Source organism: Rutidosis leptorrhynchoides, chromosome 1 (assembly GCF_046630445.1).
Source record: "Rutidosis leptorrhynchoides isolate AG116_Rl617_1_P2 chromosome 1, CSIRO_AGI_Rlap_v1, whole genome shotgun sequence".
NCBI lineage: Eukaryota > Viridiplantae > Streptophyta > Magnoliopsida > Asterales > Asteraceae > Rutidosis > Rutidosis leptorrhynchoides.
The window spans coordinates 45,471,953-45,494,799 of NC_092333.1; the positions used below are offsets into that span (position 1 = coordinate 45,471,953).

The 22,847-nt window shown below is 31.0% G+C and overlaps 1 protein-coding gene across 1 annotated transcript; it reads left to right on the top strand.

Moving 5' to 3' along the window:
• Window positions 1-340: 340 nt before the first annotated feature.
• On the top strand, window positions 341-20,351 carry LOC139864363 (uncharacterized). The gene is made up of 5 exons (XM_071852966.1): window positions 341-1,016; window positions 1,083-1,459; window positions 18,903-19,130; window positions 19,227-19,678; window positions 19,967-20,351. Exons 1-5 carry the CDS (start codon window positions 341-343, stop codon window positions 20,349-20,351), a joined length of 2,118 nt encoding a protein of 705 aa, XP_071709067.1.
• The last annotated feature ends 2,496 nt before the right edge of the window (window positions 20,352-22,847 follow it).

Genomic DNA, 22,847 nt, shown 5'->3' on the forward strand with positions numbered 1-22,847 from the left:
CACCAAACTTTTGGTTGACACTTGAAAGCATGTTTATTCTCCGGTTTGAAAGAAATCTTTCGCTGTGCATTTGATCATTTTAGAGATATTACTTGGAGTCATTCATGACATATTTCAAAAGACGTTGCATTCAAGTCATTGAGTTCAATAAAGATTATTACTAAAGTAAATGACAGATTAGGTCATTTATAGTTTGGATGTTATGGAATGGTATGCATGCCTGTCAACTTTCGATGAAATGAAAGTTTGTCTTTTAAAAAATGAATGCAATGTTTGTAAAATTTATCATATAGAGGACAAATACCTCGCGATGTAATCATATGTTATTGTATTCGTTCTTATGGATTTGGACGAGTCGTCTCAGTTTAAGCCAAAAGGGAAATCTAGCCAGGGTGGATCAGTGTCACTTGGTCAGAAGAGATGGTGTAAAATGTGTAAGTCTTCACATAGTGGGCAGTGTTCAACATTAATGAAACGGTGTTTGCGTTGTGGTATAATGGGACATGAGCCTCAAGATTGTTCGTTTAAAAATAATGTGTGTTGGAACTGTCATAAAGAGGGTCACAGATCTGCAGAGTGTCCAGCTGCAAGAAAGAGTTATTCCGAGGTGGGGTCCGGGTTAGGGGTACGTTCTGTGTCAGCTGAGGGATCATTTGCTTCTTCTGTGGGGCAGAAGCACAAGAATCCTCCACCACCTGAAGCTAGAGCGTTTCAGATGTCAATAGACGTTGCCACTGCTACTGAAGATGTAATCACCGGTATGTTCTTAGTAAATTCTGTGCCGGCTCGTGTATTATTTGACTGTGGAGCAAATCGCTCGTTTGTGTCAAATACATTTTGTACTAAGTTAAATGTGCATGTTAGTGTAATAAATGAACCCTTGAGTGTCGAAGTGGGTGACGGTAGAACTGTTCCAGTCACAAAGTTTGTGTCTGGAATTACTATTGACATAGAGGGTAGTCTTTTCCCTGTGACTTGCCTAGTGATGCCTATACCAAGCTTTGATGTAGTACTAGGCATGAATTGACTTAGTGACCATAAGGCCAATATTAAGTTCGATAGGAAAGTCATTTCTTTTCCAGTGGCCGGTGGGAAATGGGTAGTGGCTAGTGGTGATCGCGGCGGGTTCCGTTGTCCACTGTTGTCGGTGATGAAAGCTCTAAAATCTTTGGCCAAGGGATGTGATTCTTTCTTAGCTTATGTGATCGATGTAAAGAAGGAAAAAGAGATAGTGTCCGATATTCCGGTGGTGTCTGAATATCCAGAAGTGTTCCCAGATGAATTGTCAGGCTTACCATCGATCAGGTTAGTTAAATATAAGATCGAGTTAGTGCCAGGGGCTACGCCGGTTGCTAAAGCTCCGTATAGATTAGCTCCATCAGAAATTCGTGAAATGATGTCCCAAATTCAAGAACTGTTGGACCGCGGGTTCATTCGTTCGAGTTCTTCGTCGTGGGGTGTGACGACCCAGAAATTTCAGACCAAATTTAAATTTAATCTTTTATGATTCCAACACGATAAGCAAAGTCTGTAATATTAAGTCTCAAAATTTTTTGAACTGTTTCATATATTCAAATGACCTTCGACCATTCCCGACGATTCACGAACCACTATTTGTAAATATATATGTGTGTGTGTGTGTGTATATGTGTGTGTGTGTGTGTATATATATATATATATATATATATATATATATATATATATAATAATTGGAAATATAATTTGAAATATTATATGTTGTTGTTATTATAAATTAATTATGTAAAATAATATAAAAATATGATATTATAATAATTATTATTTAAAACATATCTATATATAAATAAAAGTATATTAAAAAAATAAATATTAAATGATTGTAATAATACTCGTTTGATATTCCGATTGATATTAAGCCAGTTAAATTCAAACTTATATGATTTTAAAATAAATGGTGATCCAAAAATGAGTTATATAAATTATAGGCTTATTAAAAATATATTTAGGAACTATTTGATGAATTTTAAAACTTTTTATATTTTACTTGAGGTTGAGAGTGAATAATTAATGTAATTTTTATTTAATAGTTAATGACCGAATTTTATACCATAATGACTGAAATAATTAAAGAAACTTAATATAAAAATTTGGGATTTTTCTGAACACTTTTTATCCGCCCCTAATTAACAACGGAGTATGATATAGCAGTCCGTGAAAACTGTCGGCCGAATATATTCGATTATATGTCACGAGAATTGAATTATTATATGATTACTGTACCTAATTGAGAATTACTATTCTAATCACTATTAGTGATTTGTTTCCTTTTCCATTCAATCACACGGATATATGGAGTATATATTTACATATGCATGTCCAGAGAAATTCACAAACCCATTTCCATTCTATTTTCTGTTTAATCGATCATCTCTATTTCCAAACCATCACCTATATCAAAGACTACCTTGATTAACCATGATCGACACCTGAGAACAACTATCCTCACCATCACACTACCAAACCCACCTTGTCGAGTTGATAGTAATCTTTGAGCCAAGATAAATGACACCACCTTCATTATATAAATCACTATTATTACATCACCATCATTGGCTATTTAAACAAACTACCACCTTTGATCACCATCATACCCGTTTTATATTATTGCTACACTTCACACTACTGTCAGCCGAAAACAACAATACTCTACGATCATTTTCTCTTACAACCTGCTGCTACACGAGCTGTATATTTTTCTGGTTCGAACACTATTAACCACCTTTATCTTTCGCTTCTTTCCAAACATCCACCTGATTCCCTGTGTTTCTACTTCCACATTCAGTATGCAACTAATACGTTGATGAAACCGAGTAAGTTGTTAAAACCCATCTCTACTATATTTTATTTATTTATTCCTGTTCGAACGGCTATCAAAACAAGACGACCATGACACCCAAACCACCACCCTAAACCATCATACAATCATCCCCATCTGAATACCCATCGAACTTAACTGCTACTGCTCAGCTACTTATTTATGTTTTCTAACGGTGAAAGGAAAAAGAATGATGACCCATGAAATCCTAAATAAAGATAATGATAACTAATATAGTATTGGGTCACAGTTTAAAGTGAGTCAATATGGGTGTAATTGAATATTAAAATACATATCATTATTAATCTCCAAGACATGTGTTAATACATGTGGGACAATGATAAATGTTATGGCAGACAAATTGGGTAACGAGTTGGATTATATTAGTTGGATGACCTTTATGGTAGGGTTGCTAGGATAGATATTTTACCAGCGAAATAATTCGGGATATGATGGAATGAACGCGGCTGAATAAACTTATATTAAATAGGCTAGATTTAAACATTTCATGTTATCCAATGGGCTTTAGGATCCAACCGAGAATTATTTGATAAGTGGGCTCCTGTCATGTTTCTAATTTAAAAGTGAAAACCCCATAAATACTGCTGTAACTTCTGGTTAAGTTCCTGTAATAAAACGGAAGGTGATAGTGAGTTAATTATGATGATATGAAACTGAATGATGATGAAGCAAGTTCATTGAAGATGAACGTGAATATGATAAAAGGTGATGATGAATTGATTATGGTGATAAGACAGTGACGATTAATAAAGATGTATGATGATGAACATATCTATTTCTATTGCTGTTGGATTTCGATCCATTTAACCATCAAACCATCACCACAACTGCAGCCTGAATCCTTGTTGTTATAACAGTTGTTCGATCAGTCAAGACTCACTCAACAACTACTCATTTATAAACCACAAACACCATCCCTTCAATCACCTTCATACCATTGATACTACAACTACTCGATACCTTTTTCTGTTCTATATAAAACCACCAAACCCATCGTTAGTATTTGTTATGGTGCTGTACTCTTCTCTTTCTGTTTCTACTTGAACTTGATCACCAAATCAACCTATAACTTATCTGTTATGCTGCTCTTTTTCTGTTTCCTTCTAACATCGAAGAGGAAGAAAATATTATTAATGATGAATATCGATTATTCTTTCTTTCTTCTGTTTTGTGAATGGGTGTGTACACCGAAACCCACTTGAATCGTGAATGATCTAGGGCATTTATGACTTGGGCCATATTATTTCTTTGGATTTCTGTTTTGAGCCGCGAACTTGTTAAATTCTATTGGGCCGTCACTCGCATTTCCTGTTGGGCCGTGACTTGCATATTGGACTAGTTAATTTGGGCCGAGAGGTTAAATACTTTTGGTATATAATTTAAATCAGAAAAAAGAAAACGGAAGGATGGTTAAGGTGTGTGTTGGATAAGCGAGAGGTCTTGGGTTCGAGCCCGGGCATAGTCAATTATTTTTGGAACTTTTCTTGAGAGGTAGTTATTATTATTACTCTTATTATTATTATTATTAATATTATTATTATCATTATTTTTATTACTAGTATTATCATTATTATAAGTATCATTATTTTTAATATATTATTATAATCATTATTATTATTACTACAAATAAAATGACTAGTATTATTATCAAAAATTAATATTGTTGTTATTAAATCTAATTATTATTATTACCAACACTATTTTAGTATTATTAAAGTCATTATTTAAACAAACCAAACGTTATTTATATAAAAATATATCAAATACATATATAATAACTATATAAATATTACATTACTATTTTAAATAAGTAATATATAATTAATATATACAAACGGGTTTGATTATTATTACATGTTAATTATATGTGTTAATATATATATATATATATACATATATATATACATATATATATATATATATATATATACATATACATATATATATATATATACATATATATATATATGTATACATATATATATATATATATGTATACATATATATATATATGTATACATATATATATATATATGTATACATATATATATATATATATACATATACATATATATATATATACATATACATATATATATGTATACATATATATATATATATATGTGTACATATATATATATATATGTGTATATATATATATATATATATATATATATATATATATATATATAAATGATATAGGTTCGTGAATTCGAGGCCAACCTTACACTTGTTCAATGACATCATATGTATTTTTACTACAAAATAGAATATAGTGAGTTTCATTTGCTCCCTTTTTAAATGCTTTTGCAATATATATTTTGGGACTGAGAATACATGCACTGCTTTTATAACTGTTTTACGAAATAGACACAAGTACTTGAAACTACATTCTATGGCTGAATTATTATACCGGATATCACCCTTTTTAGCTTGGTAGCCTAAGAATTTGGGAACAGACCCCCAAATTGACGCGAATCCTAAAGATAGATCTATCGGGCCTAACAAACCCCATCCAGGTTATGGATGCTTTAGTACTTCAATTTTATATATAGATGAGTGTACCTGTATATTTGGGGATATTCTAGATGCATTTGTTAATGTCGGTTACCAGGTGTTCACCATATGAATGATTTTTAATTCGCAGGTTATGCGTACTATTTTGTACTCGGGTTACGTGTACAATTAAAATATCTGAAATCTTGTGGTCTATTAAAATATTGAAATGATTGTTATGAGAAACCTATGAACTCACCAACCTTTTGGTTGACACTTTAAAGCATATTTATTCTCAGGTTTGAAAGAAATCTTCCGCTGTGCATTTGATCATTTTAGAGATATTACTTGGAGTCATTCATGACATATTTCAAAAGTCGAGTCGTTGAGTTCAACAAGATTATTATTAAGTCATTGATAGTTTGATATATTATGAAATGGTATGCATATCTGTCAACTTTCGATGTAATGAAATTTTATCTTTTAAAAATGAATGCAATGTTTGTAAAATGTATCATATAGAGGTCAAATACCTCGCGATGTAATCAACTATTATGAATCATTTATAATCGATATGAACGGGGTATTTCAGTTGGTATCAGAGCGGTGGTCTTAGCGAACCAGGTCTTGCATTAGTGTGTCTAACTAGTAGTTGTTAGGATGCATTAATGAGTCTGGACTTCGACCGTGTCTGCATGTCAAAAGTTTTGCTTATCATTTTTGTCAAAAATTACCTGCTTAGCATTCTTAGTCTAGACACATCTTATTGCATTGATTGCATGAATAGTGTATAGACAAAATCCATATCTTAGCGTATCTTCTAATTCATATCTTAGCGTATCTATTACTGTAAACTTTGCCTGACATATTTCGTAAATTCCTCTGTAATCTACGAAATCTTTTGCTCTATATATATAGATATTCTATGTAATTAGAATACCACCCGATAGCCAAAAAATCATTTCATATCGAAAAATCCTTTATTCAATTGTACTAAATGGAATTTGTCATTAGTGAAAGTCCCTCGGATTCCGAAATAGAATCCCACTCAAGCTCCGAAAGCAGTGTGACTGGGATGGATCAACCAATCAGCCATCATCTATTCTGGATGAATTGGGGATGGGTTCGTAGCCTCCTCAATCATTAGAGATAATAAGAAGGTGATCCCTTCCATCCACCACATTGCCCTCTTGGTGAAGAACCTGAAACACTTACCGGCGAACTTGTTCGAAACAACATTTTCTCTCTCAGAGAATCTCACCACGAATATATCATAACTCAGATTCTAAACCTTATTTATTTGCTCGCTCCTATCGACAATCATCCCGGAATAATAGAAGAAGTCAACGAACTTCGCGCTCGAGTAATCAATTTGGAAAATATGGTGCAAAACGTACCAGCTTCAACAACATCAACAACACACGCCTCAACATCACAATCTGTACCTCGAGCATAATCATCGTTCTACATGACGTTCTACATCACTTATCTTCGTTCGACATGGAGATTATGTAATCTTTAATGTTTTAGAGATTATATATTCTTGTTATAACGGTAAATCAAATGAGTCTAATATCACATTAACTCATTAAATCCATGATTACATCTGAAGAGAATATATATGTGTGTGTGTATATATATATATATATATATATATATATATATTTTCATAAAGATTGTAATTAAAAATTATTTTGTACGAACTGTTAATGGTGAAAATATTTTAACGGGTAGGTAATACCCGAGGAATATTTAGATTTCACATTAATAAGTCACATTGTACATTCTTCGAATCTGATTCAACAGTCATTTACTATCCTACTTACATCCACAGATATACGAGTCCGTTCACAACAGAATAACCATTTTCATTCAATTTCATATATGGATTTTGACTTATCAGAATCCAACAAGTGGCATAATAAAGAAAACATTGGACAAAAATAAAATTTGTTAGAAATAAACAAATTAACTATGAGAAATTTTGTTAAGAAACCACGCTAACAAATCCTAGCTAACTGTTAATTCCTTATTACATTTATTTATCGCAATTTATTTATCACAATTTTAATTCTCGCAATTTTATTTATCGTCATTTAATTTCTGTTATTTCTTTTACGCATTTTATTTATCGTCATTTAAATACTGTTATTTACGCATTTTAAATATCGGGACACATATACAATGTTTTGACATATCATATCGACATCATATATATATATATATATATATATATATATATATATATATATATATATATATATATATATATATATATATATATATATATATATATATATATATATATATTATTTGGAATAACCATAGACACTCTATATGCGGTAATGTTCGAGTTAGCTATACAGGGTTGAGGTTGATTTTCAAATAATATATATACTTTGAGTTGTAATCGAGTCTGAGACTTGTATACAATGGGTCACGACACGTATTAATTAATTTGAATATTATATATTAAACTATATATGAATTATTGGACTACTAACTGTGAACTACTAACATTAGACAATTAAAATGAATTAAAATATTGATTATAACATATGAAACTAAACATTTCTTCAAGTTTTCCACTTGATTTCATCTTAAACCTCATTTGTATCTTGACGATTACAATCTGTGTTCAAACCATTCATGATTCTTGAAAACATCTCAATCGGGAGAATGAACCAACTGCACTTCATCCACGGGAGAAAAGATTAATGCATATAGTTATGCACCTGAAAATACTCGGAACCTGAGTAAACGTTTAACACTTATCTGTGATAGCTTCTTTGGCATGATTATTACCGAAAATAACATTGCAATTCTTTTTCAAATTAGCCAATTTTGTCACAGCTCCAACAAATCAACTTCAATTTTTTCATTCGAATAAACCTCATTATAAAGATTACCCCTTCATCGTCGATACCGGAGAACCGTTTATGTTCCAACACATTAGCAGTAAACTTACCAGCAACTTCACTACTCATCAGCTTAAGTCTCTCCAAAAAACTATTATAATTGTTCATTAAAAACCCTATCATATACTCATCCGCATCTTGTAACGAGAATTGTCATACCAAATACTGAGAAGCATTAATCATTAATTCTCAAATTTCGCAGCGTTCCTACGTCAATAGTTATATATCTATATATAACGTATATCTTCTGGACTGATGAATTTCAATTCAGAATCTCTGAATTCCTGAAAAGCATTCTAGCTTACAAATCAGATCTCTGAGTTTTGAAAAAGCTGATGAAGCAGTGAAAACTGAAGACTGCCTTAACAATCAAAAGTTTAATGATAAAGATTGGAGTGTTGAAAAAGCTCACAGATTTTGATAAATAAATTGAGCAAACCATTAAGGAGACTCTGAACAAATCACAAGGACTAAACTTGTACATAAAGAATCCTGATGATTCTGTTTCTGATGAAATCTTTAGCGAATACCTTACTCCTTAATCACTCCAAATCATTGTGAATGAATTTCTTCATCACAATTTGATTCTAAAACTCTAAGATATTAACGTATCTTTCATTATTAATATCCTCAATATTTCTGAAGATATCTTCATAAATATTCTTGTCCGATATTAATTATCTCTTCGCGTTATCTGTATTATATCATAAATGAAACTGTTTTAGTTTCTAAAATTATGAAAAATTCGAATTTGAATTATGAATGATTTTGAAGTAGTGTTGGAAATTGATGCATGAGTTAGTATAATATAATGACACTTGATCAACGTGATTATATTACGGTAAGTCATGCTGAGTTTCTAATGGAACGTGGTGATTCACAGACTATAACGTCAACATGTACTATATTACACGACCCTTACATTCTACCAAATCTCCAAACAAATCAAGAACATATTTTCTTGAAAGTTCTATCCTTTCCCGTAACTTCTGGTAATTTAACCAATCAAGATCGTGTTATTACAATTTCTTTCTATGCACATTAACTATGTTCATTCCGAAATTCATATCTACGAATTCTGGATCATTACTCGCTTTGCTAGAGGTCGAGAAGAGAATAAAAAGGCAAAGAGCTCCAAAATATAAGAGAAAATATAAAGCCCAATAACAACACGGAGGTTACAAACCGTGGATATTAATACGAATAGAAATATAAAGACACGGTAGAATTAAGAATAGTATCACCCCAAGGTAATAGTAGAAGTAAACAGATTTTTCTGGGGGAAGATTGAAAAGAAGGATGACAGAAATTAAAATTAGGAAAATATCAAGGATTAGAACGGGATTAAGCATTTTCATAATCTTTTGGATGTATGAACTAAGAAAGAAAGTATAGGGATGGTGAGAATAATGGAACGGAAGAGTTTAATTTATAAAGGAAAAATCAGACGTAACAATCGAGACAGATGACCGCATTTAATTAAAGAGATCCTAATTCCCTTAAATCTCGAAGAATCTGATCTTATAGATTTCGAAGATTTTCTTTAATTCCTTGAATTCTGGAATTCAACGTCAAAAGATAAGGCGCACCTTATTTTCTAAATTCAAACATGACTACGTCAAAAGTTAAGACGAAACTTTATTTCTTCAATTCACTCTTTTGTGATAACTTCACTCATACTCTTCGCGTAAAGGAATTGTTTTATCCCTATTACTCGATGGTGATAAAACTCTATTTATCAACTCATATTCGTCATGAAAGCATACTTATTGTCAACCATGACCATCTCTATCAAATTTCGGGGACGAAATTTCTTTAACGGGTAGGTACTGTGACGACCCGGAAATTTCTGACCAAATTTAAACTTAATCTTTTATGATTCCAACACGATAAGCAAAGTCTGTAATGTTAAGTCTCAAAAATTTTTGAACTGTTTCATATATTCAAATGACCTTCGACCATTCCCGACGATTCACGAACCACTATTTGTAAATAGATATGTGTGTGTGTGTGTGTGTGTGTGTGTATATATATATATATATATATATATATATATATATATATATATTTATATATATGTATATATATATATAATAATTGGAAATATAATTTGAAATATTATATGTTGTTGTTATTATAAATTAATTATGTAAAATAATATAAAAATATGATATTATAATAATTATTATTTAAAACATATCTATATATAAATAAAAGTATATTAAAAAAATATTAAATGATTTTAATAATACTCGTTTGATATTCTGATTGATATTAAGCCAGTTAAATTCAAACTTATATGATTTTAAAATAAACGGTGATCCGAAAATGAGTTATATAAATTATAGGCTTATTAAAAATATATTTAGGAACTATTTGATGAATTTTAAAACTTTTTATATTTTACTTGGGGCTGGGAGTGAATAATTAATATAATTTTTATTTAATAGTTAATGACCAAATTTTATACCATAATGACTGAAATAATTAAAGAAACTTAATATAAAAATTTGGGATTTTTCTGAACACTTTTTATCCGCCCCTAATTAACAACGGAGTATGATATAGCAGTCCGTGAAAACTGTCGGCAGAATACATTCGATTATATGTCACGAGAATTGAGTTATTATATGATTACTGTGCCTAATTGAGAATTACTATTCTAAGCACTATTAGTGATTTGTTTCCTTCTCCATTCAATCACGCGGATATATGGAGTATATATTTACATATGCATGTCCAGAGAAATTCACAAACCCATTTCCATTCTATTTTCTGTTTAATCGATCATCTCTATTTCCAAACCATGACCTCTATCAAAGACTACCTTGATCAACCATGATTGACACCTGAGAACAACTTGTGACAACCCGGAAATTTCCAACCAAATTTAAACTTTATCTTTATATTATTCCAACACGATAAGCAAAGTTTGTTAAGTTAAATCTCAAGAATTTTAAATTGTGTTCATGCATTCATTATAACCTCGACCAAATTCCAACGATTCACGAATCGTTATATATAAATAAATATGTATATATATGTATATATATTATAACTTGAGAATATTAATAAAGTATTAAACATATAATACTTTACATGAACGTATTTGTTTCAATATGTTTATCGATGGAATTAGAAGATAATATCAAATGATTAATTTATCAGATACATTGTGATATGATTACGGGTCTATGTTATGAGGTCCACTGTGATTTAAGAAATCTATTATTTTTTACAACATTCGGAAAATGGTAAAGTGATTTATAAGTAAGAACGTGAAGTGTAACTAACTTAGATGTTGGATATCGACAAGTAAGTAACTCTACATTTTTCATTAAGATGATTTCATACGTTTATTTAACCTTTGAACTTTATCCCATGCTTCACCAACAGACTGTAATTTAAAAACTTGAAACCTATTATGAATATATATGATTCTACTTTTCTAAAACGTTTTATGATATAACGATTTCCATTATTTTAACCTTTAAACAAAATGATTCTTAAAAATATATTTGGTTTTGGAAAACAAAATTATTATATTTATTTGATTTAGTTTCAAATGTACAAAAACGTTTTCAGTTTAAAAAGAACTTTATTATTAAAACGTATATAACTTAAATATCTAGAACCACTTTTTACAACTCATTACTTAACCAGTATGATAAAGATAACGATATTTATATTTTATTTTATTAAATATATATAACGATTTAAATTAATATTATATATATTTATACGCGTATTATACGTACATAGTTTTATACTTTTACTATACTTAAACTTTACCTTTACTTTATTTTTTACTTTACTTTGACTTTAATAATTCACTTTAATAATTCATACTTTAATAATTCACTTTAATAATTCATACTTTAATAATTCACTTTAATAATTCATACTTTAATAATTCACTTTAATAATTCATACTTTAATAATTCACTTTAATAATTCAAAAATCTATTATAAATAGAATTCAATAGGTTTCATTATTTCATAAAAACTTGAAAATATTTTTCTCTAAACTCTCTCAATCGATTTACATATATATATTTACTCCGTATTATTTCAAGATAATATTAGTATATATAAAATATTACGTCGGATTGCGGTCCGGGTGATTTCGAAATTGTTTTTCGAGTGGGATTGGATTAAGGAAATTATGGGTTATAGCTATGGAGGTGATTGGGTATGGTTCATGGGTATGCTCATGAGGTCAATATAGTGTTTATCATCTCCGTTGCGTCTACGTACCTTTCCTGCAATATTGAATCTCAATATTGATACGTGAGTACTCATAATTTAACTTTTACATACTAATAGTGTATCCCTGACTAGTGCTTGAGTATATAGGATTATGCATGTTTGTACTTTTGATATTGCCTTTAGTTAGATTATGTTGAATCCTGAATTAGTTATATATGCGACTAAGATAAGGTATAAGATATGCATGTCATTGGAAAGCTAGCGAAAAATTAAGAACTTTTTATTTAGATATCGAATGATTTCGATGAACGGATTTGAAGTTATAGTCCATCGAATTTTTGTATTATTATTAAAAATGATTATTATTATCGTCGTTATTATCGTCGTTCTAGTTTTATCTTATTATTATTATTATTATCTTTATCAATAAAAGGATTTATCATTAAAAATTGTTTTTTTTTATTATTACTATCGTTATTATCGTTAAAGTTATAATTAGTATTATTATTATTATTATCTAATTATTATTATTATTATTATTATTATTATTATTATTATTATTATTATTATTATTGGTATTATTATTATTATTATTATCATTATTAATATATATATCATTATTTAAAAATGGTTATTGTTATTGTTATTATTATTATTACTATATTATCATTAAGATAATTATTAGTATTATCGTTAATAATGTTATAGTAACTATCATTATTAATATTAGTGTAATTAAAATAAATATTTGTAACACCTAATTATTTTGATTACTATTATTATCATTATTACGAACACGATATAAAAGACGATTAAAAGCTATTAAACGAAACGATTAGGAAATAATGGGTAAGAGTATCATGATGAAATTAAAATATTATAAGATATTGATTTAGATAAAATTATCGTTCTTATTATTTTTATCATTACTATTATTATTAAAATTATCGTTAGTATTAAAACTATCATTTTAACAAAAATTATCATTTTAATAGAAATGTCATTGTTACTATAAAATATCATTATTATTATTATTTTAAATAGAATTATTATTTTAAAGATAATATTAAAAATTATCGTAAATATTAAAGTTATCATAATTAGAATTATCGTTTTATCATAATATCACCTTAGTAATTATAAATATTGATATTTTTATAATAATAATTATTATTACAAAATAATACCACTTTTACTTACTAACATTATAGATATTATTTTATCAAATAAATATGTAATACAAACATATTTTACTACGTGTAATAAATTACTTTAATAATACCTATCATATTATCTTTATGATATTAAATGAACCCTATAAATTTTATTACTTAATATATATAAAAGTATATTTTATTATATAAATTTTAATATAAAATTTTATTTATTAATAATTGAATTATATTATTTACTCTAATAAATCTTTTACAAATATTTAAAAATATAAAACGACGATATTTAAAATATATTATAATCATGTATAAATTTTGGAAATCATTTTGAGTCAAATTGACTTTTGTTGACTTTTGCATATTAGTCTCGAGCATTAGGATTGTGGTACACTATGACCTGACCTAATTGTTAGACAAATATTGACCAACATATAATTATATATAATTAATTTAGGTTCGTGAATCCGAGGCCAACCTTGCACTAGTTCAATGACGTTATATGTATTTTCACTACGAAATACAGTATGGTGAGTTTCATTTACCTTTTTACCCTTTATATTTTTGGGACTGAGAATACATGCGCTTTTATAAATGTTTGACGAAATAGACACAAGTAATTGAAACTACATTCTATGGTTGAATTATCGAAATCGAATATGCCCTTTTTTATTAAAGTCTGGTAATCTAAGAATTAGGGAACAGACACCCTAATTGACGCGAATCCTAAAGATAGATCTATTGGATCTAACAAACCCCATCCAAAGTACCGGATGCTTTAGTACTTCGAAATTATATCATGTCCGAAGGAGGATCCCGGAATGATAGGGGATATTCTTATATGTATCTAGTTAATGTCGGTTACCAGGTGTTCACCATATGAATGATTATTTTTGTCTCTATGCATGGGACGTATATTTATGAGAACTGGAAATGAAATTCTTGTGGTCTATTAAAATGATGGAAATAAATGATTATGATAAACTAATGAACTCACCAACCTTTTGGTTGACACTTTAAAGCATGTTTATTCTCAGGTGTTAAAGAAATCTTCCGCTATGCATTTGCGCATTTTAAAGATATTACTTGGAGTCTTTCATAGCATATTTCGAAGAACATTGCATTCGAGTCATTGAGTTCATCAAAGATTATTATTAAATCAATTTATAGTTGGATAGTGGATATTATGAAATGGTATGCATGCCTGTCAATTTTTGATGTAAAGAAAGATTGTCTTTTAAAAACGAATGCAATGTTTGTAAAATGTATCATATAGAGGTCAAATACCTCGCAATGTAATCAACTATTGTGAATCATTTATAATGTATATGAACGGATCCTTTCACAACTATCCTCACCATCATCACTACCAAACCCACCTTGTCGAGTTGATAGTAATCTTTGAGCCAAGATAAACGACACCACCTTCATCATATAAATCACTATTATTACATCACCATCATCGAGTATTTAAACAAACTACCACCTTTGATCACCATCATACCCGTTTTATATCATTGCTACACTTCACACTACTGTCAGCCAAAAACAACAATACTCTACGATCATTTTCTCTTACAACCTGCTGCTACACGAGCTGTATATTTTTCTGGTTCTAACACTATTAACCACCTTTTTCTTTCACTTCTTTCCAAACATCCACCTGATTCCTTGTGTTTCTACTTCTACATTCATCATACAACTAATACGTTGATGAAACCGAGTAAGTTATTAAAACCCATCTCTACTATATTTTTTATTTATTCCTGTTCGAACGGCTACTAAAACAAGACCACCATGACACCCAAACTACCACCCTAAACCATCATACAATCACCCCCATCTGAATACCCATCGAACTTGACTGCTACTGCTCAGCTACTTATTTCTGTTTTCTAACGGTGAAAGGAAAAAGAATGATGACACATGAAATCCTAAATAAAGATAATGATAACTAATATAGTATTGGGTCACAGTTTAAAGTTTGTCAATATGGGTGTAATTGAATATTAAAATACATCTCATTATTAATCTCCAAGACATGTGTCAATACATGTGGGACAATGATAAATGTTATGGCAGAAAAATTGGGTAACGAGTTGGATTATATTAGTTGGATGACCTTTGTGGTAGGGTTGCTAGGATAGATATTTTACCAGCGAAATAATTCGGGATATGATGGAATGAACGGGCTGAATAAACTTATATTAAATAGGATTGATTTAAACATTTCATGTTATCCAATGGGCTTTAGGATCCAACCGAGAATTATTTGATAAGTGGGCTCCTGTCATGTTTCTAATTTAAAAGCGAAAACCCCATAAATACTGTTGTAACTTCTGGTTATGTTCCTGTAATAAAACAGAAGGTGATGGCGAGTTAATTATGATGATATGAAACTGAATGATGATGAAGCAAGTTCATTGAAGATGAACGTGAATATGATAAAAGGTGATGATGAATTGATTATGGTGATAAGACAGTGATGATTAATAAAGATGTATGATGATAAACATATCTATTTCTGTTGCTTTTGGATTTCGATCCATTTAACCATCAAACCATCACCACAACTGCAGCCTGAATCCTTGTTGTTATAACTGTTGTTCTATCAATCAAGACTCACTCAACAACCACTCATTTATAAACCACAAACACCATCCCTTCAATCACCTTCATACCATTGATACTACAACTGCTCGATACCTTTTTCTGTTCTATATAAAACAACCAAAACCATTGTTAGTATTTGTTATGGTTGCTGCACTCTTCTCTTTCTGTTTCTTCTTGAACTTGATCACCAAATCAACCTATAACTTATCTGTTGTGCTGCTCTTTTTCTGTTTCCTTCTAACATCGAAGAGGAAGAAAAGATTATTAATGATGAATATCGATTTTTCTTTCTTTCTTCTGTTTTGTGAATGGGTGTGTACACTGAAACCCACTTGAACCATGAATGATCTAAGGCATTTATGACTTGGGCCATATTATTTCTTTGGATTTCTGTTTTGAGCCGCGAACTTTTTAAATTCTATTGGGCCGTGACTCGCATTTCCTATTGGGCCGTGACTTGCATATTGGACTAGTTAGTTTGGGCCGAGAGGTTAAATACTTTTGGTATGTAATTTAAATCAGAAAAACGAAAACCGAAGGATGGTTAAGGTGTGTGTTGGATAAGCGAGAGGTCTTGGGTTCGAGCCCGGGCATAGTCAATTATTTTTGGAACTTTTCTTGAGAGGTAGTTATTATTATTACTCTTATTATTATTATTAATATTATTATTATTATTATCATTATTTTTATTACAAGTATTATCATTATTATAAGTATCATTATTTTTAATATATTTTTATAATCATTATTATTATTACTACAAATAAAATGACTAGTATTATTATCAAAAATTAATATTGTTATTATTAAATCTAATTATTATTATTACCAACACTATTTTAGTATTATTAAAGTCATTATTTAAACAAACCAAAAGTTATTTATATAAAAATATATAGATACATATATAATAACTATATAAATATTACATTTCTATTTTAAATAAGTAATATATAATTAATATATACAAACGGGTTTGATTATTATTACATGTTAATTATATGTATTAATATATATATATATATATATATATAAATGATATAGATTCGTGAATTCGAGGCCAACCTTACACTTGTTCAATGACATCATATGTATTTTTACTACAAAATACAATATAGTGAGTTTCATTTGCTCCCTTTTTAAATGCTTTTGCAATATATATTTTGGGACTGAGAATACATGCGCTGCTTTTATAACTGTTTTACGAAATAGACACAAGTACTTGAAACTACATTCTATGGCTTTATTATACCGGATATCACCCTTTTTAGCTTGGTAGCCTAAGAATTTGGGAACAGACCCCCAAATTGACGCGAATCCTAAAGATAGATCTATCGGGCCTAACAAACCCCATCCAGGTTATGGATGCTTTAGTACTTCGATTTTATATACAGATGAGTGTACCTGTATATTTGGGGATATTCTAGATGCATTTGTTAATGTCGGTTACCAGGTGTTCACCATATGAATGATTTTTAATTCACAGGTTATGCGTAGTATTTTGTACTCGGGTTACGTGTACAATTAAAATATCTAAAATCTTGTGGTCTATTAAAATATTGAAATGATTGTTATGATAAACCTATGAACTCACCAACCTTTTGGTTGACACTTTAAAGCATGTTTATTCTCAGGTTTAAAAGAAATCTTCCGCTGTGCATTTGATCATTTTAGAGATATTACTTGGAGTCATTCATGACATATTTCAAAAGACGTTGCATTCGAGTCATTGAGTTCAACAAGATTATTATTAAGTCATTGATAGTTTGATATATTATGAAATGGTATGCATATCTATCAACTTTTGATGTAATGAAATTTTGTCTTTTAAAAATGAATGCAATGTTTGTAAAATGTATCATATAGAGGTCAAATACCTCGCGATGTAATCAACTATTATGAATCGTTTATAATCGATATGAACGGGGCATTTCATGGGGTGCACCAGTGTTATTCGTGAAAAATAAAGATGGTACGCTCTGAATATGTATAGAATATCGTGAACTAAATAAAAGAACAGTGAAGAATAAGTATCCGCTTCCAAGAATAGATGACTTATTTGATCTGCTTCAAGGAACTTCATTCTTTTCGAAAATAGATTTACGTTCGGGATATCACCAGGTTCGTGTTGCTGAATCTTACATTTCTAAGACTGCATTTTGTACTCTTTATGGTCATTATGAGTTCTTAGTGATGCCGTTTGGGTTAACCAACACTCCAGCAATTTTCATGGATCTCATGAATAGGGTATGTAAACCATTTTTGGATAAGTTTGTTATCGTGTTCATTGATGACATCTTAATGTACTCCAAAACCGAATCCGAGCATGCTGAGCATTTAAGACAAGTGTTGAAACTTTTGAAACGTGAACAATTGTATGCAAAGTTTTCAAAGTGTGAATTCTGGTTACGTGAATTCAATTTTTGAGTCATATTATCTGTGCAGAAGGTGTAAAAGTAGATCCGTCTAAAATTAAAGCTGTGATGAATTGGAATTCACCAAAGAATTCGACAGAAATCAAGAGTTTTCTAGGATTGGGTGGTTACTACCGACATATTATTAAAGATTTTTCAAATTGCAAGTTCTTTGACAAATTTAACTAGAAAGGATGTGTCTTTTCAGTGGGTTAATGAACAAGAAACTGCGTTTCAGACTTTGAAAAGTTTGTTGTGTCAAGCGCCAGTGTTAGCCTTACCCGAGGGATCCGACTACTTCATTGTGTATTGCGACGCGTCTTTATCTGGTTTGGCCTGTGTATTAATACAAAGAGATCGTGTAATTGTGTATGCTTCTCGACAGTTAAAACCAAGTGAAAAGAATTATCCAGCACATGATTTAGAAATGGCTGCAGTAGTGTTTGCGTTAAAGTTGTGGAGGCATTATCTTTATGGTACGCATTGTGTTATCTGCACCGATCATAAAAGTTTACAGTATATATTTTCGCAGAAAGAGATGAATATGCGCCAGAGACGGTGGCAAGAACTAATCAAGGATTATGACTGTGAAATCAGATATCATCCTGGCAAGGCACACGTCGTGGCTGATGCGTTAAGTCATAAGAAATCCACTGACCGTGTAAAGTTTATGCGAATTGAGATTGTGTCTGATTTAGTGGATCGACTAAAGATAACTCAACTCGAAGCATTACAAGATGAACATTTGAAGTCCGGGTTAATGGTGAAAAGAAGAGTAGAATTGTTGAATGATTCTCGAGGATTAAAGACTTATCTTGAACGAGTTTGGGTGCCGTTATTTGGAGGATTGCGGGATTTAATCTTAAATGAAGCACATAAATCGAGATTATCCGTGCATCCCGGTAGTACAAAAATGTACCATGATCTGAAAGTGTTATATTGGTGGCCAACTATGAAAGCATACATCGCGCAATACGTGGAAAGGTGTCATATTTGCGCCCAACTGAAAGCAGAACACCATAAACCGTATGGGTCTTTGCGTCAATTAGAGATTCCAGAGTGGAAGTGGGAACATATCACCATGGATTTTGTGACAAAACTACCCAGAACCCAGAAAGGTAATGACATGATTTGGGTAATAGTGGATCATTTAACCAAAAGTGCGTATTTCCTAGCTACTAGTGAAACAGCTTCGATGACCAAATTAGCTCAGTTGTACCTAAATGAAATAGTATCATGACATGGTATACCGCTGTCTATTGTGTCGGATAGAGATTTCCGATTTGTGTCTAGTTTCTGGAATAGTCTACAAGAAAATTCGGGTACTCGTGTCAACCTTAGTACAGCTTATCATCCTCAGACTGACAGTCAAAGTGAACAAACTATTTATACTTTAGAGGATATGTTAAGGGCTTGTGTGTTAGAGTATGGTGGATCGTGGGATTATCATCTGCCGTTGATCGAATTTGCTTACAATAACTCCTATCATTCAGGCATTGGCATGCCGCCTTATGAAATGTTGTACGGTATAAAGTGTCGAACTCCATCGTGTTGGTTGGAGGCAGGTGAGAAACAGTTTGCGGGTCCAGAAATTGTGCAGCAGACTGCAGAAAAAGTGACTATCGCACGTGAAAAGCTGAAAGCTGCTAGAGATTGACAAAAGATGTATGCAGATCCTCGTCGACAACCAATGACGTTTACTGTAGGTGAACATGTGTATTTAAAACTGTCACCGTGGAAGGGCGTAATTCGATTCGGTAAACGAGGAAAACTAGCTCCGAGATACATTGGTCCTTTTAGAATTCGTCAAGTGCTGAACGATCAAACCGTAGTGTTAGATCTTCCTCCAGAGTTAGCTGGTATTTATGACACGTTTAACATCTGCTATATTCGTAAGTGTAAAGTGGACGATGAAAGTCAGATTCTTCCTCTACAAGATCTGAAAGTAGATTCTAGTAAGAAATTGGTGGAAGAACCAGTGAGAATCGTCGACAGAAAAGTGACTAAGTTGCGCAAGAAAGAGATTTCAATGGTGCTTGTGGAATGGAAGCATAGTTTAGGCACCAATCTGACATGGGAGACCGAGGAGTTAATGGCCTCTAGATACCCACAATTGTTTAACCTTGACCAGATTCCGAGGATGGAATCTCCTTTGAGGAGGTAGATTTGTAACAACCTCACTTTGGGCCTAGTAGGTAATGACCTATTTACCCTTCTGTGTTATTAAAGTGATTTTAATAATTATGTGTTTTATAATTATTGGGTATGGGTTAATGTGCATTTTGTGACAAGGGTCACAGAACATATTTCCTTTTGTGAATTGAACTTAAAATGAATAAGTTATTAAAGATTTTGGGTTTCAAATTACTGGTAAATACCCGTGTGTTAGACGGGAGAGCTTACCTTCATGTGAAGGAACCTAAATTAAATATATAAGCCTGTACATTTCATTCTTTCCTCTTTTAGCAACTAAACAACCCTAATTGTAACGACCCGACTTTTTCGACTTGCTTTTGTGCTTTGTGTTTTCACGAAACTGCGTATTTTTGCGTACCGAGCTATATTATACTCTGGGAACTCCCTAAATGTTGACTACTTTCATTTATATGTTAAGACGTATCATTAAGTACGTAGGATACTTAGCTTAACCCTCGGAAGCCTTTATGACCGTTAGTGTCACTTGACGTTTTTAACGAACTGCGTACTGCATACAAGTTTAACTTTTGTCATAATCGAAATATTATGACTACGAAATACTAATTGTTATTTTATAATAACAATTACTTGGGTCTTTAGATGTTTAATTACGCTTAGTAATTTACTATAGCACACTAGTTAGTCATGTTGGACTTTCTACCTTGTTGGACCTTAGCCCACCCTACACTAGTTAGTGGACTATTTAATTAGCCCAATTATAAGTAACTAGTGACCCATTAATAAGTAAGACAAATGCCCATTTATTAGAGGGAACATGCTAGCTTTTTTGTCAAGTATTATCCTTAATGTTGCATGGGATCCTAACACAAGCACCAACTTTAGATAACCATTAACCAAAAAGCAAAAAGGTGTCCCCCTTATCCCCCTTGGAAACCTACTGCCTAACCACCACCACCCTCACCTCACCTCCTATAAATACTAAGCCATTTCCTCACCATTCACACTTGATTTCCATTCACAATTTACACACACTTATTCATTTATTTTCTCTCTAGTCTAAAGATTTTAAGTATTTTGAATTTCTTTTTTCTTCTCCTTCTCATCATCACGAGTTCATCATCATCAATAGAAGATCAAGCTTTTTAGCTTTTGATCTTGATTACATCTTGTAGATTCAAACATGGATTTGAATCCTTCAAGAACATGGAACATTCAAGCTTTCTAGCTTTGAATCTTCACCTACTTTGTAGATCTAAATCTTTTAGCTTTAATCTTGTTATTTTGTTATAAAGATTCAAACTTGTGTTTGTAATCTTCATGTATCTTAAAGATCCAAGCTTTATGCTTCAAGATCTTCAAGAACACTAAAGATCCAAGCTTTTTAGCTTAAGGTCTCATTATTATGTTAAAGATCTTAGCTTTTTAGCTTATGGTCTCATTACTTTCATTATTTTGTTAAAGATCTTAGCATTATAGCTTATGGTCTCATTAATCTTGTAAAGATTCAAGCTTTCTAGCTTTGTAATCTTATAACTTGTGTGAAAAGGATCCAAGCTCTCTAGCTTAGCGTTCCATCACTTTATTTGATTTAGATTATGTTCATATTTGTTTGATTAAAGTAAAGTTTGTAGCTTTAGTTGTAAATAGAACTTGTATTTATGTTAAGACTAAGGATATGATGTAACCTTGGTTCATCATCCATCTAAGACTCTTAAATGAGTTGTATTCTTACTTAGTCTTAACATATTGTGTGTTGATGGATGAATCTTGGTTAAGGTGATGCTAACCCATCAATGAGTTGTACACTTCAAGCTACAAGCATCAAGGATGAGAACCGTGATGAGCATCAAGCACCAAGAACCCCACCGGAGCACTTGTTTACTGTTTTTTGGGATCTGATCAAATTCCTGGACTTCTGGAAAACTGATTTTCAGTTAGTTCGTTTCGAGTAGATGACTTTTCATTTAGGCCTCGACTTAATCCGACATACGATTTA